Here is a 15,536-nt window from a genome sequence, read left to right as displayed (position 1 = left end):
CCATCCTGTCAACTATAATATGAATATGAATTTTCCACATACCAATTTAAAGGCAAACAGACAAAATTCTTCCATTCTTTTTATAGCTCACTATGGCTTTATGCACAAATGGACTATAATAAATAGATATGAAAGAGAAATGCATGTTCAAAAGAATTTGGCTTTATTGTACATTTTAAAAGGCACTTTTTAGGACCTCTGCATCTCATAGCATATCAATACACAAATAGTAATCTAACGCAAAGCAAATAAAAAAATACTTCCACATGAATAGTGCATTGTTTCTCCAAAAAAAAAAGCATATAAAAAAAAAGCATATGCTCATAATAGTGCTTACAATATATTTTAATTCACAAAGTTCCTTCAGTAACTTGTTTCAGGTTCCAAAGTGCACATACAAGTTACAACAAAAGGATTAGCTTATTATGGAACTAAATTTAATTAATAATGAAATGTAAAATAAGGCTATCTTTCCCATGATAAAGAACAAGCTTACTGTACTAGTTGGACATAGGAATTTCTTGCTATGGTAGTATAAACTAAAACTTTTACTGGAATTATTATGTTTTTAAGAAATCTATGTCTACATTCATTTGTAAAAAAAAAAGAAAGAAAGAAAAATTCCCCTCCTACATTATTATAGCATGAAGTAGGATAGATTATGCCAGTTTGTCAAGTCAAAGAACTGCACTCTTCAGTAATAATGAAAAGTAATGCACTATGTAGCACTATACAATTATTTCTGATTGTAGGTGTTATTGTGAATTTCTACTTTTCTTTTGAAATGTCTTCAGAACCACACATATATTATATAGGTAAAGGTAAAGGTTCCCCTTGCACATACATGCTAGTCGTTCCCTACTCTAGGGGGCGGTGCTCATCTCCGTTTCTAAGACGAAGAGCCAGCGCTGTCTGATGACAATTCCGTGGTCATGTGGCCGGCATGACTAAACGCTGAAGGCACACGGAACACTGTTACCTTCCCACCTATTTTTCTACTTGCATTTTTACATGCTTTCGAACTGCTAGGTTGGCAGAAGCTGGGGCAAGTAACGGGAGCTCACTCCGTTATGCGGCGCTAGGGATTCGAACCGCCGACTTTTCTGATTGACAAGTTCAGCGTCTTAGCCACTGAGCCACCGCGTCCCCTGTACATTATACATTTTATATAAATAAATACAATTTCCTGTTACTGCTTTTTAAAAAGCCTACAACTTTATATATATTATAAATCAGAAATCCCTAAATATTTATATAGCAGGATGCTATAGCAGCATCATTGTTAACATGCATGGATGATGCACGTTTTTATTTTGAGTACATTCTCTCATCTTGTCTAGGAGAAAGGCAACATGACCGTATTGCAGTAACAGGCTTGATGTCAGTTTGATCATTTTAAATGCAGCAGAAATAAGAACTACTATGCTGCAGTTAACATTCTTAAACCAAAGAAGGAGTAGGGCTTACTGAAAAATATTTTCTTTGTTAACGCAAATTGTAATAATGTTAATTTCCTGAAATTCTTGTCTGCGGGTTAAGACCAGGAAGCTATGTTCCTAGTTATACCAATGCAAGCAAAAGACAAATCCTTCTGGGACGTCCACAGAATCTTACTGCTTTCATCTTAAATATATATAAAAAAGGGACAGGGCTTACAGTACAACACTGATATTGCTTTCATCACATTGGAATAAGTGCAATACAGTAACACTTTTTTATTCAACATTTTCCATGTAATATTTTTAAATTCTACTTTCCTTAGCAACCATTAAATGTTTGTAACAGCTTCTGGAAATCATGTCTTATTTCCTTATAGTATATTTTTTATACCCATGGTTTCCACCCTGGGAAGAGGCGGCTAAGATTTTTGGGGTCCATGGCTTGCTGTATGAGGAAGTTCACCTGGCCGGCCACGCTGAGCACTGTACCTTCTTCCATTCCTTTAAGTTTCTCCTGAAGTCGTATCAAAACACGCTCTGCCACTTTATTGAACAACTGGTTTTCATTACTGAGAAGGAAACAAGGGTTTTAGGAGGCAGACAGATACTAATTCATAAATACAAAAAATACAAAATAATAATAAAATTTGTCCTTACTTTGCTTTTTTGTTACATCCTTGATCAGCACTACTGAAGTTGGAGCTGACATCAGCTTCATCTTCTGACCTTTGCTGCAGATATAAAGCTTTCAAAGGATTCATGGTCCAATCAAAAAGAGGGTCATATAGAAGTACCTAAATATCAAAGGAGACACAATTATGTTCCTAAACAGAACTTCTAGGCCAAAATTCAGAATTGTTCAACCCATACATTCAACTATTGAAATCTGGTTCCATCAAATAACCAAATCAAATAAATAGAGATAAGGTTGCCTCAATCTGCAATCCCAAGTGTTATATTTTGTTACTGGCTCTTATTTCTGTTCACTGACAGGAAGAATGCTCATTCAAGGATTTTATGGCTGTAAAGTATATGGATTTTTTTATTTTGGCAGTACAGCAACTGGGGTCTGGAAAGGAGACTGTAGCTCCTTCCCAAACCAACACTTGATTAGTATGTTACTACACAATACGTAATTCAATTAGAGAAGTTGCTACCATGAGATGTGGTGCTGGCTACCAGGATGGCTGGCTTCAAAACAGGGTTGGGCCAATTTATGAAAGTCATGGTGGTCAAGGGCTGTCAGCTTTGATGGCAGTGACTGCCTCTGAAGGCCATTTGCTGGGTGACTAGCAGGCTTCGTTGTGCAGTTGGTTGGATACTGTTGAGAACAGACTGCTGGACCAGATGGGCACAGTTCTGATCCAGCAGGCCATTACTTAGGTTCTTATATCCCTTCAGGAGCCTTCACAGTTATCCATTACATAGCTATTTAGATAGATGGATAGGCAGACCCCCGTAGCCCTTAATTCAAAGTTCCAACATGATTCATAGTAAATTATTATCCGTTTTCTGAAGTCTGTGCCTATGCTGCTGTTTGCCATATCTTTGTATCATCAAGCAATACAACATGAAGAGATTTCTGAACACCTTCCCAAATTGGCCAACTGCTTTGTTTTTTTACTTAGTGTTAAAATGATTGAATGTCAGTCTAATATTTCTTGTACTATAAGTCTGCTTTATTTGAACTGATGAACTCATTCATGAATTCAGAATGATATTAACTTGTTTCAGTAATAATGCACTATTTGTATTACATTACCTCAGTTTCAATGTTCACTGAGATAGGAGAGGAATCAGAATTTTTAATCTATTAAAACAGTAGAGTACTTTAATCTACTTACCAACTAAACTGTCTTTTGGGATGCAAAATATTAAATATGGACTATAGTAGTCCAACACACCAAAGTATATTTAATATAAGAATTACTTTCAATGTTATATTTAGCCAAGAAACACTTACTTCTACAATAGTTAGCAGGGCTTCTTGAGAATTTCTCATAACATTCATGGTTTTTTCACAGCATCTAAATGATTTCCAAACAGATTTTAATGTCACAACCAGTTTTTATTTTAACTTTTATAGAAAACCTTACAATGTATTTTTTCTAGGTAGTAATAAAGTTTACAATCAGCTCACATGGGGTACATTTTTATAAATGAAAACGGTTCTTACCAACTCAATTTCCCAAACTGTAAAAACTGAAATCCTGGCATACATAATGCTAAAATGCTTTGAAAGGAGTAACATACCTCCTGAAGACCCCCTCAACACCAGCAATGCCCATGCCATCGACTATGTCTCTTGTTAGCCTAAAAGGTACAGTCTCTGGAGTAGGAAGGATTTTGCCCTGCTCAAAGGCAACTCCTAGTGGAGAAAAGAAAGCAGAAGTCGAAGGTCACTGTGTTAAAAGCACTTTCCCCAATCCCCATCTACCAATATAGCATTACAAGCATTATTTTTAAAAGGCAGGAAATACAGTTGATTGCAGCAATGAGGTAACTGTACATATTTTTAATGATTATTAAATTACAGTAGTGCTCCATTTTCGACCATTCATTTAGCAAACATTCAAAGTAATGACATCACTGGTTATAACTGGGCTTTGAGTTCCATTGTCCCAGCATCCCTGTGGACATGTGATTGAAATATGGGTGCTTGGCAACAGGCTTGCAATTACAATCAACTGCACTGCGCCATGATCACGTGATCACCATTTGTGATCACCAGCTTCCCCAGAAAGTCAATGGGGAGGCTGGCAGGGAAGGTCAAGTCATAAGAGTAAAGCTCCCATATTCATGCACCCTCTCCTAACCCCCCTGGATTTACACTCCCGGATCCTTGCTGCACCTCCCTGCCACCTGTGCACCTTCCCCGACCATCACGGCAATTCCCTGGCATCATTGGGTCTTTTTGCACCTGGCAGCAGCCACTTACCTTCCCTGTCATCCTGCTTGCAAGCACCTGGGTCTTACAACTTTCTGTCAGCTTCCCCTCTGATTTGGTTGTGAGAAACTGGTAAGAAGCTGCCTCACCTAATGACTGTGAGATTCAACTGACAACAGCAACCAGGAATGCAAGGATTGCTGTCACTAAGCAATGTAATTGTGCTTTACATATATGCTGCTTAGGGATGGAAATTCTGGCCCCATTGTAAATTGAGGACTACTTGTTGTGTCTTTTCAAAAACAGGGGCAAGAAGAAATATGACCAATCTTGTCAATGCTTTTGGAGTTCATAGTATAAATTTTGCTTTTTTTACTTCATTCTTTTATGTTACACTGTTTCTTCCTGTATGACTCAATCAATGGTAAAGCCCTATGCTGATGTTTAGAAACTTGAGACACCCCTCTTACATCAATATTATTCATGGAGTATCTGGAGTATATTCATGGAGTATAGCAAAAAGCCTTAGTGCAAGCAATGATGCACCATTTCATACCTGTGAGGCTTTTCTTCTTCAGACAACCGTACAATACACAGGAGAAAGAGCAGAGTTAATCAGAATGGTGAATCTGCTTATTTTTATAATGCCTGAATGGGACTCACATCAAAATCTAAACCCTTGATTCCTTTGCTTGGTACATACCTAGATCAATGTGTACAAGTTCTGCACTTTCTTCATCTAGCAGAATATTCTGTACATGCCTGTCTCCGAGACCAAGTATGTAGCCAACTGAAATGGAAATATCCAAAATTAATCCAGAAGTACTTGTATCCAGTCTTTATTTTTTTGAAAGCCTACTACAAATATGAAGAGTGAGTTTCTTCCCCTTCCTCACCATAATCTAACAAGACAATCTAATGCTCCAATAATGCCCTGATTTTCAGAAATATCTTTTCAAGAGATAAAGAGCTGCAGATAGTTAATAGCTAATACATACTGTATGCAGCTCTAGTACAGAGTTAATATTTTCATATAATTACATTTCTGTATTGATAATATATAAAACATATTTATTTTAAACTCTAATTAACAGTTTGTTTTTCATTAGCTATCCTCAATAAAAATAGGAAGATAATAAAAGTAACTATCTACACAATCTATTAAAATATTTAACTTACCAAAACTGAGTTCATCATTTTAAAAAGCACAAAATGGTTAGGAGTTAACAGTTTGCTAACCCATTTTGGAGTTTCTGGAATCCTATCTGAAAAATCAGCAGTGTAATTTCCTACCATTTTGAAAGGGAAAGTCAAAAATATTACATCAATAAAGGGGCAACTTGGAGTGTTGTGCCTCTCTTAGTCTGGCTTTCAGAAACTTTTCCAATCATAACTGCTAATTATTAATGGCATGATAACCATGATTTTGAGATGTAAAAATGACAATGAATTTCCAAAGTAGACTTTATATATGTTAAAAGAGTCATCTGTTGAGATGGGTGGCTATAGAAATCAATCAATCAATCAATCAAATAAGCAAGCAAGCCCAGATACAAGCAACTACCGGGGGGGGGGGGAACGGACCGTGGCTGATAGTATCTGTGTGATGCTTCCCTGTGCCCTTTGCATCATCCTTCCTACAACTGTGGCCCTTGATTTCCTGAAAAATATTGGACCACTTCTGGCCATCTAAAAGATGCCAGCCGCTAGTTTAAAATAATACAATCCCCCCTCCCATTCCAAAGGACAAAAAGAAACAATTTGCCTTTGCAAAGAACCATCTTACTATTAGATTTTGCCCAATGCCAAAAGTTAAATCAATAAAAGATTGTCTCCATTTATAGCTACTGTTGGCTCTATATTGCCTACTCTTTCTCTGCAGCAACTCCGCTGGCAAATAACTCTTCATAGAAAATTAATAAAATTCCTTCATTTATTAGTAAATATGATAAGAAGCTTGATAAAACAATTTATTATATTTTATAATACCTATAGATGAAGTGGCAACACTTCGAGTGTATGCCAACCTTTTCTCAAACCACACCGCTGGATCCAAAAATCTTTCCATACAGAAATAGCGAAACACAGGTTGAAAATTCTGGCATATATCCATGAAAATAGTGTATTTTTCTTCAAAATCTTTCTTTTGTGCATTCTTTGAAGGAAACCACAAATAGTTTAGAGATATTTATTTCTTTTCTCCTGTTAATTCTAAGTGCAGTTTCTTTTGTGTATGAATAGAGATTGTATGAAAAATGCTTTTAAATACAAGTAGCCTTGCAATTACACAAGAAAATAACACCTCTTTCCTACAAATTATGAATGCATATGAAAATGAGCACTAGATATTCTGATAACATTGTAAAGAAACACCATAATGTGGTGGATAAAGTACTGAATTTGGCAGGGCTCTCTCATCTGGACAGCAAAACAACCTTTAAAAGAGATAGATAAATAAACAACAACAACAACAAAATCCCACCAGATGAATTTAAAGAGAGATTTTCTCTTTGCTGCCATTGATTGATCTTCTAGAGTTCTGCAATCAAGATACAGTAGCCTTGAACCTGGTAATGCTGTCTAGATTATTGCAGGGACTACATGTAGTGCTACCTTTGAAAACTGCAGAAATTTCAGGGCACATGGCTGTCAACTGGAACTGATTAGTAGGATTCTATCGGCACTGCCAGGGAGCCATTTCTGAGTCAACTCAAAGGGTTTATTTTAGCTTTAACTGGCAAACACCTTGGGATGAGCTACCAAAAGAAATGATCATCAGCCAAAAATGGCTTCCAAATTCATTGGAGTATCCCACACAAAGTGAGGGAAGGCAGAAAGCTACAAAAGAAAATATTTTTTTTCAGGGTGGTATTGCATCTGAAGACATTCTCCTTGCAATCAGGGTTTCAAATAGGCTATGTCCTTCTTATTGTTCTTGATTTCATATTGGCTTCACTGTGCCAATGTGACATCATGTCATTATACTTGACAGTTTGATCCATCTGTACCACTGCTTGGCTAAATTTGATTTGAAGACCAAATTCCTATTACATGGTAAAGGTTTCTGAGGTCATATTACTTTTCTCAGTGAATCCTGGGTCACTGTTTGACAACATGATTGTCTCTCATGTAGACAACCGTATTTCTATTACCCCATCAATTTTCTTACATCCAGTTTCTACAAATGAAGAAACATTAATTGGCTTGATTTAACGTAGCAGACTTACCAACATTTTCTTTTGGCAGTCTAAGCTACTGTAGTCTTGTGGTCTATAGCGTTTGTGAGCACTGCTGTCAGTATTGATGAGGAATTCACCCAAAGGAATTGTGCCAGTGCACCACTCTAAGACACCACTTCTCTGAGAAAGGGGAACAACCTAAAGAGATAGACAAAGCAGATCCATTCTGAATTATATGATCTCTGGTTAATCAAGAAAGTGCTAGAGAACGTATTATCACAGAATTGTGATTATCATTGGAAAGATAGAAGAAAACTCTCAAGATAAAAAGGAAGGAAAGAGGACATGTACAAGTTGATTGTTTTAAAGCTAGTCTACAATGAGGGGAAAGATTCAGCAGCTGAGCACAAGCTGTAATACATTTCAGTAGTGGATTTGTTATTTTAGATAGAAGAATATATAACGCTAGATATTATTCATACTTTCTGGGCTCACACAGATAGTCCTTATCTTATGAGGGCAATTGGGACTGGAATTTTGATCACTAAGCAATGCAGTCATAAAGCATAGCCCCATCACTTAGTGACGGCACTCCTTACAGTCCCAGTTGATGTTGTTAACTGAATCCCATGGTTGTTAAGCAAGGTAATCTCCTGCTGGCTTCCCACAGCCTAAGCCAGTGGGGAAACTGGCAGAAAGTTGCCAGTCCCAGGTCCATGGGCAGATAAGCAAAGAGCAAAGAGGTATGCAAGGCATGGCATGGGTGTGGGAGGTTGATGAGGGTACAAGAAAACGTGTGAGAGTCATTGCAAAGGTTGGGAAAGCACAAAAGGCACCACAAGGGTTGGGGAAGATGTTCAAGATGTGCAGATCACGGAATGTGCACAGGTGTGTGTGTGAAAGGTGCTGTGTAGGTCAGGTAGTGTGTGTAAGAAGCACCACACGTGTGGGTGGGGTTGCATGAGAAGCATGGCATGAGTCCAGGGGTGGATGGGAGAAGACGTCCCCAGCATTTTGTGATCTTTCCTGCTGGCTTCCCCAAAGATTTTCAGAGGAAGCCAGCAGGGAGTGTTAGAAATGGCAATCAAAAGATCACGGGGTGCTTGGCAACCAGTTGTCAATGGGAATGGATTGCCAAGCACTCAAGATTCCAACCATGTTCAGGGATGGTTGGAACTTTGAGAATCAGTTGTAACCACTATTTGTTCAGCGTCATTGTAACTTTGAACTGAACAAATGGATATCAGTCAAGCACTATATCAATTTAAATTGCATTAATTGCATCATTTTTTTTCTTTTTAAATCATTTAAATCATGTTATAATCTGTCTAGAGTTTTGGCTGTTACTCCAAGCAGAAATAGAATAAATAAAGAAGGGTCCCAGGCTATATTCTCAGCAGGTTCCCAAGCATCAGATGCTGGGCAAGGTCTGTGTCAGGCCCTGGAAAGTTACTACTACCCTGCGGAAGTCACTCCAACTTATTCTGTTGGAGGAGAAAGGTTGGCAACCTGTTTGCCTGGTGGTCAGATTCTGCCATCATCAGTTATTCTAGAAGTTATTAATGAGGAACAGCAGATGAATGAATGGTCTTGTACAGGGCAGTTCCTTCTGCATTCAGGGCACCAACATTATATCTACAGCAGGCCATTTTCATGCAAAACTTGCCTTGTATCTGCGAATGGTCAGTTTTCTTTTTCTGGTGTCAGCATCTTGCTGTAGCAGAGTATTGCACATCTGGAAAACCTGTTGCATAACAGCATCCTGTCTCAGATCGTCACGCCCCTTTAAGAGATTAAAACAACAACAACAGGAATAGCATTGTCCCCAGAATGAATGTAAATGCAGAATTATATAACCGGATCCTACGTACATTCAGAGAAGCAAATGGAAACGGCATCCATGTAAATGTGTTAGGGACAGCAATTATCACAAAAAAAGGTCTCCAGACATTCTCACAACCTTTGCATTCTAAATGAGAGAATGAAACTGCAACTTCAGATGAACCTTCTTTATTGGAGCTCAAAAGTGTGGAAAAATTTTGGTAAGCATTGCAAAAAAAACCTCACTACCATTATCATAGGTATCATTGTTACTATCAAAATTCTCATACAGTAAAATAAAAATATACAGAAGCTCCCATGGTAGAGTCCTGACCTAACAGTGCAAATTCAGAATGGTACTGGAGGAAGAAACAGACACTTCTATGTATGTTCTCCCATACTAAAGTGTTCCTCAACTGAGAAATAAGCTTAATAGTATGTATATTTGTGACTGAATATTTTATCATACCTATTCTGATGTGAAGAACTTGGCAGTATACAAAAGTGCCACATCTATAATCCTGTTCATATTTCATAATGAAACAGAGAACTCACCTTCACAAGCTGCCTTCTCTGTTGTCCATCTGATCCAATGCAATCTATTATTTTGGGTAGATTGACCCCGCCTGCTAGGCGAAATTCTGGTTTGAATGATCTTATTGTAATCAAATTTTCATATTTGCCACTAGGATCCACCTAAAACCACACAGAAATTTAGATGGAGTGTAGATATTTCTTGACATTTGTCCCTCCTCTAACTGAAATGTTCAACTGAACAATAAAGGATGTTTCATTTCTCTGCTGCTTAGAAAATTAAGAACTACGCTGCCTTCCGTATGACCTAAGCATAGCTCATAAAATCATCTGCTACAATGTCCTACCTGTCAATGACTACTTCAGCTTCAACCACAACAATACACGAGCACACAATAAATACAAATCTAAAGTGAACCGCTCCAAACTCGATTGCAGAAAATACGACTTCAGTAACAGAGTGGTCAATGTCTGGAATGCACTACCTGGCTCTGTGATTTCATCCCAAAACCCCCAAAATTTTAACCTTAGACTGGCTACTGTTGACCTCACCCCATTCCTAAGAGGTCTGTAAGGTGCATAAGAGCACCAGCGTGCCTACTGTCCCTGTCCTAATGTTCCCTTTAATTGTATTCATTTTATGTATTCAATTCATGCTTATTCTTATATATATTATCTAATATGTACTCGACAAATAAATAAATAAACTTTTTAAAAAACAAAACACAATGGGGCAAAAATGGTTACTGAGACTTAAATTTAAATTAAATTTACCTTTATTTCCATGGTAGGTACAGCAACATCCTCTAGATTTTTTAACTTAATTAGAGGTTGATCGGAAGGAATATTTATGCCTCCTGGATAAACAATACATGCCTCATATTAATAAATATTTGCTGTTCATTGAGTCAGTGTAACTTTTAAGGTCAGCACCCCTTGTCATACTATAGTCAATGTTTTGGGAATAGTCTTTGAAGAAGTTCAGAATACATTCCTGATATTATTGAAAGTTATTTCAGAGGTTCTACTTAGCCACTATCAATCTATTTATTTTAATTAACAATTATTTTTTGGATTTATACCCTGCCAAATAAATCAACTCTCATCTACTAGACATAGCAAATTGGGGAAAATATTTACAACATAGTATTCATATATAATATATTCCAAGTAAAATCATTGTGGCCTGCCAGCGGCCTGCACGGATTGTTGCTGATCCCGACAACGAGGAGGCTGGTGTGGTGTCGCACCAGCAACCTGTACAGCCGGAGCTTGAGTCGAACAGCGAGGAGGCTGAAGATGTGGTGCCAGAGGCAGGGATTCAGCCAGGGCCTTCAGAACCTCCAGAGGCTCCTTTAAGTGAAGAGGATGAAGTGGAGGAGCTCTTCTCAATACATGAGCACGCAGAGCTGCCAAAAGGCAGGAGTGGTTACTCAGGAGGAGGTCTCCTTGAGAGTAAGGCTTGGGGCTAATTGGCCACTCCCTTAGCCTATTTAAATTTGCACACAGCTTCTAAAAAGCTGCAGGAAACAACACATGTTCGCTTGATGATCATTGAATATGGATTTTCTTTGCAAATCTTGCTTCTGGGCTTTTTGCCAACTCTCGTAAGACTTTATCTTTCTGTGGAATTTCTCGCAAGTTGTAAGGACATTTTAGTTAACAGCCTGCATTTGTAAAAAACTATGTTTGGAAGTAAATTGAGTTTGGTTTATAGTTTGTGTGTGCTGCATTCTCTGGGATCCATAGCTGGGGCAGAACAAAAATACATTGTTGACAGAAAACAGTTCCCTTTACTATGGGGTTTGAACTAAGAATGAATTGATTCAAAGCATCCAAACAATCCTCTATTCCCAGTGGTGGGTTGCCCCCGGTTTGCACCGGTTCTATAGAACCGGTAGTAAAACCGGCGGGAGGCTCCGCCCACTGACCCCGATATCATAAAAATGCTTCTACGCTTGCGCAGAAGAGCACATGCGCAGCCCCACTGCAAACCGGTAGTAAAAGTAAGTAGAACCCACTCCTGCCTATTCCCCAAATACATACTTCTGTGGCTTTTCCAGGGAGTTGCATCCATGTTTGCCAAAGTAATATAAGCATCGCAAAGGGCTTCAACCTTTTCCACCATATCAGGTCTTTTGCATTTTACAATGTTAATTATATTGATAGCAGCTGCCATTCGATCCTACAGGATGAGTTGTTTTTTTTTTAAAAGGAAGTTAAAAATAAAAGTCAAATGCGAAGTTTAAATTAATCAAAGACATAAAATAAATCTGATACGAGGAAACAGAAAACATTGCAGAAGAAAAAAAAATTGTATCCTTATCTTCGAAGCTGATAACATGTCCTATGATTCCTTTAACAAAACTTATTATTTTTTACAACCCGAAATAATGAAAAGTCAGTAAGTACCATGTCAAGAGGAGATGTTTCTTTTGGCACATTTTTTATTAGTCCACTTCTTCTAGTCACTTCTGGCTTGGTCAAGAGTTCATCTTTGTTAGCATTAGCCAATGCCAAAATTATAAACAAAGTGTGATGGGGATGGTCGAGAGAAATCCTTGCTATAAGCTATTCAAGTAAAATATTTAAAAAGTTGATTATTGAAAATAAAATATAGACTGAACATTAAACAAACAACAAAGCTTCAACAATAATGTTCAATATGCTTTAACTCAGAAGTACATATGGACCTGGAAAGCCTTATTTATGGCTCCTCCCTAAAGATTTATATTAAAAGGTAAAGATTTCCCTCGCACATATGTGCTAGTCATTCCCAACTCTAGGAGGCAGTGCTCATTTCCGTTTCAAAGCCGAAGAGCCAACGCTGTCAAAAGATGTCTCCATGGTCATGTGGCCTGCATGACTAAATGCCAAAGGTGCATGGAACGCTGTTACTTTCCCACCAAAGGTGGGAAGATTTATATTAGCTGTATAATAAATGTATATAAACCTAAAGATTTATATTAGCTGTAGTTAATTAATTTACTTTCAGTTTCACTATATTTACATTAAATGAAAGTTAGTTTTTTATCTCACTTACAAGTGGTCTGCAGGATACAACAACAATAGGGATTGAGATTGCCGCTGCCAAGTGATGCAGTCATGCCAAGTGATGACATGACCACACAGCTTAGCAAAAGCAATGTCAGCAGTCCTAGGTGCCACTGTAACCCCAGCATGCATGAGTCATTAAGCGGAAAGAGGCAGCAATCCTGGGCAAGGAATGCAGGGAATACAGTTGCCACAGTGGGTGGGGATACCACAGATACATTTTTGGGATCAGGGAAGTATCGGGGGGGGGGGCAGCACTGGAGGCTGCAGATGGGTCAGTAGAGGCCACAAGGGCAGGGGAGTATTGCAAACAGGTGTGTACTACAAAGGGCAGGGGGGATGATAGGCAGTACACAATATTTGGGATATATTATCACAGGGACACCAGGATAGAGACAGAACTTCAAGGACCTACCAATTCAAGGACAGTCCATTTCGCCAGTGCCACTGTAACTTTGAACTGTGGACATAAGCTGAGGACTACCTTGGGTTTTTTTTTTTGGAGCACCCCACCAAAAACATTTAACTGATGTAACATATGTCACAGTGAGTATTTCTTGACAAAGTTTTTTGATCGTGTTATAAATCAAGGAAATCCTTTATCATTGTCAAAATATCTAAAGCAATGTAGAAAGGATTCTACTAGCTCAACTGTCCACGTACATTCTAAGAAAACAATCATGCTGCTCTCCTATCATACCTACTTAAAATTCAAACAAAAACTCTCTAATATATTTGTAAATGAGGAAGATTTATGACAATTGAAGATCAATTACATTATTCAAAATCTCATGAAAGTCATTCATCCTGGTTCCCATTCGAGCAGCCAGCTGGTACATTAGTGGCAAGAATTTGTAGGATGGGATTTTCTGTGCCTCCTCCTGTTGTGTAGCAGAACATGTAAAATAGAGACAAAATAGGAAAGGAATAGTATTTAAACATGGCAGACTTCTTTACAGAGTAAGACGTTTATATAAGTTTTATGAATGCCAGACAGAATGGCTATAATCCATCAGGTTGGATTTGATTTAAATCAAGTCAATTTAAATCATGATTTAAATCACTAGTAAAAAGTCTTGATTTAAATCAACTCAATTTAAATCATAATTTTTAAAGAGCAACTGTCATCTCTGTCCTGCAGCAGCTCCTCCTCTGATCTGCTGTTGACTCACCGACAGTCCCAATACTATAGAATATACAGCCTCATGCTACATAACTAAGCTCCATTTCATGCTGAATAAACTAAATTATTAATGTATCTTAAATAGAAATCTACCTTTGGATAGATCTTTACTCCAAAAGCATTTTATTTAAATAAATTTGATAAAAATAAAAGAGATCTGATTTAAATAAAAAAAAACTGATTTTTTTTATTTTTAAAAAATCATTATTTTTTAATTTATTTTTTTAAAAATCATTTTTTATCCAACCTGTAATCCATTATTATTAATATGCCTCATCAATTAAATGTGAAAATATCATTATCTTTTCTGCAAAAGAAAATGATTATACTAATCTGATTTTGGGATCTAATATACCGGTAACCCTTGATTAACAACCATTCCTTTAGTGACTGTTCAAAGTTACAACAGCACTGAAAACAATTATTCGTGACTTGTGTTCACATTATAACAATTGCAGTGTCCTGTGCTCACATGACTGCAATTCAGGTATATTGCAACCCTCATGCATTTATGATGGTTGCAGCATCCTATGGTCAGATGATCACTACTTTCAACCTTTTCTTTTGAGAAGCAAAGTCAATAGTCCTGTGAATCGCTCACTTAACGATCACAACTGGGACTGCTGGAACTGCTGTCATAAGTTGGTGCAGTCATGTACTATTTCGCTTAACAACTGCTTCATTTAGCAATGTAATTGGTAATTAAGGTCATTAAGCAAGGACTACTTGTATTCCCAAGAAAGACATGCAAACATAATACTGGTTGCTAACTAGACTGGCAGATCTCTTTTATATCTAAACTCCTCTGGATGTTTTCTTTCCCTTTGCTTTAGAGGCAACCAGATTTATAGATCAGACTGAAAAATAAAACAAATAAAACTACAAAAGATTAAGGTATGCTTGGTATATATATATAAAAATAGAATCAATATGGAACACAATTAGGTGTTTATGTAGGTTGGATACTTTCTTATACAAGCCTGAAAAAGTAACAATCGAAAATGCTATTAAGATGGCAAGCTGATGCTAATTAATTCAGAAAACCATGCCACATATCCCAAGAACAAAAGCTAATGAAGTGAGACAGGCATAATGAGAGTGAGAGAGAAGAAATGAGGAGAGTGCCAAATGCAATGCTTTAGTTCTAATCATTTCGCTATGTAGGAGAAAAACAAGGTAGTATCTTTCAAACTAATCAACTATATTTATCTAGTGAACACCAGCAACAACAATAATAAAATAATACAATGTAAAATTTGTTCTGATTTTTGAGAAACTGTAGATGTAGTATAAATATGTACAAAACATGTAAAATCCAAATAAAGATGACAACATGCACAGGTTTTCTTACAAAAGCTGGATTTACATGATAAAGGCTTAGGATCCAAATTAAAGATTCACAACATAAAGGCAGCTGGCCCTGGATTCAGCCTCAAAAG

At 37.3% G+C, this 15,536-nt stretch overlaps 1 protein-coding gene across 1 annotated transcript in view; it reads right to left on the bottom strand.

Annotated features, from left to right (window-relative positions):
• Positions 1-140: 140 nt before the first annotated feature.
• The window catches only part of ATM (ATM serine/threonine kinase), a 65,294-nt gene continuing 49,898 nt past the window's right edge, over positions 141-15,536 (bottom strand). Inside the window, exons 51-63 of the mRNA XM_034409572.3 lie at positions 13,691-13,795; positions 12,273-12,431; positions 11,907-12,045; positions 10,635-10,717; positions 9,882-10,022; positions 9,172-9,288; positions 7,554-7,703; positions 6,316-6,481; positions 5,030-5,116; positions 3,693-3,807; positions 3,403-3,466; positions 2,097-2,233; positions 141-2,008 (exon numbers count right to left, since the gene is read on the bottom strand). Of these exons, the coding sequence (XP_034265463.2) occupies positions 1,825-2,008; positions 2,097-2,233; positions 3,403-3,466; positions 3,693-3,807; positions 5,030-5,116; positions 6,316-6,481; positions 7,554-7,703; positions 9,172-9,288; positions 9,882-10,022; positions 10,635-10,717; positions 11,907-12,045; positions 12,273-12,431; positions 13,691-13,795 (1,647 nt within the window). The 3' untranslated portion in view covers positions 141-1,824. The remainder of the gene's footprint in view (positions 2,009-2,096; positions 2,234-3,402; positions 3,467-3,692; positions 3,808-5,029; positions 5,117-6,315; positions 6,482-7,553; positions 7,704-9,171; positions 9,289-9,881; positions 10,023-10,634; positions 10,718-11,906; positions 12,046-12,272; positions 12,432-13,690; positions 13,796-15,536) is intronic.

The sequence above is a fragment of the Pantherophis guttatus genome, chromosome 5, assembly GCF_059756535.1.
Source record: "Pantherophis guttatus breed Tessera chromosome 5, ASM5975653v1, whole genome shotgun sequence".
In the NCBI taxonomy this organism is placed as follows: Eukaryota; Metazoa; Chordata; class Lepidosauria; order Squamata; family Colubridae; genus Pantherophis; species Pantherophis guttatus.
Note: the sequence above shows the minus strand (reverse complement) of the source record. Positions and strands in the feature narration are given on the sequence as shown.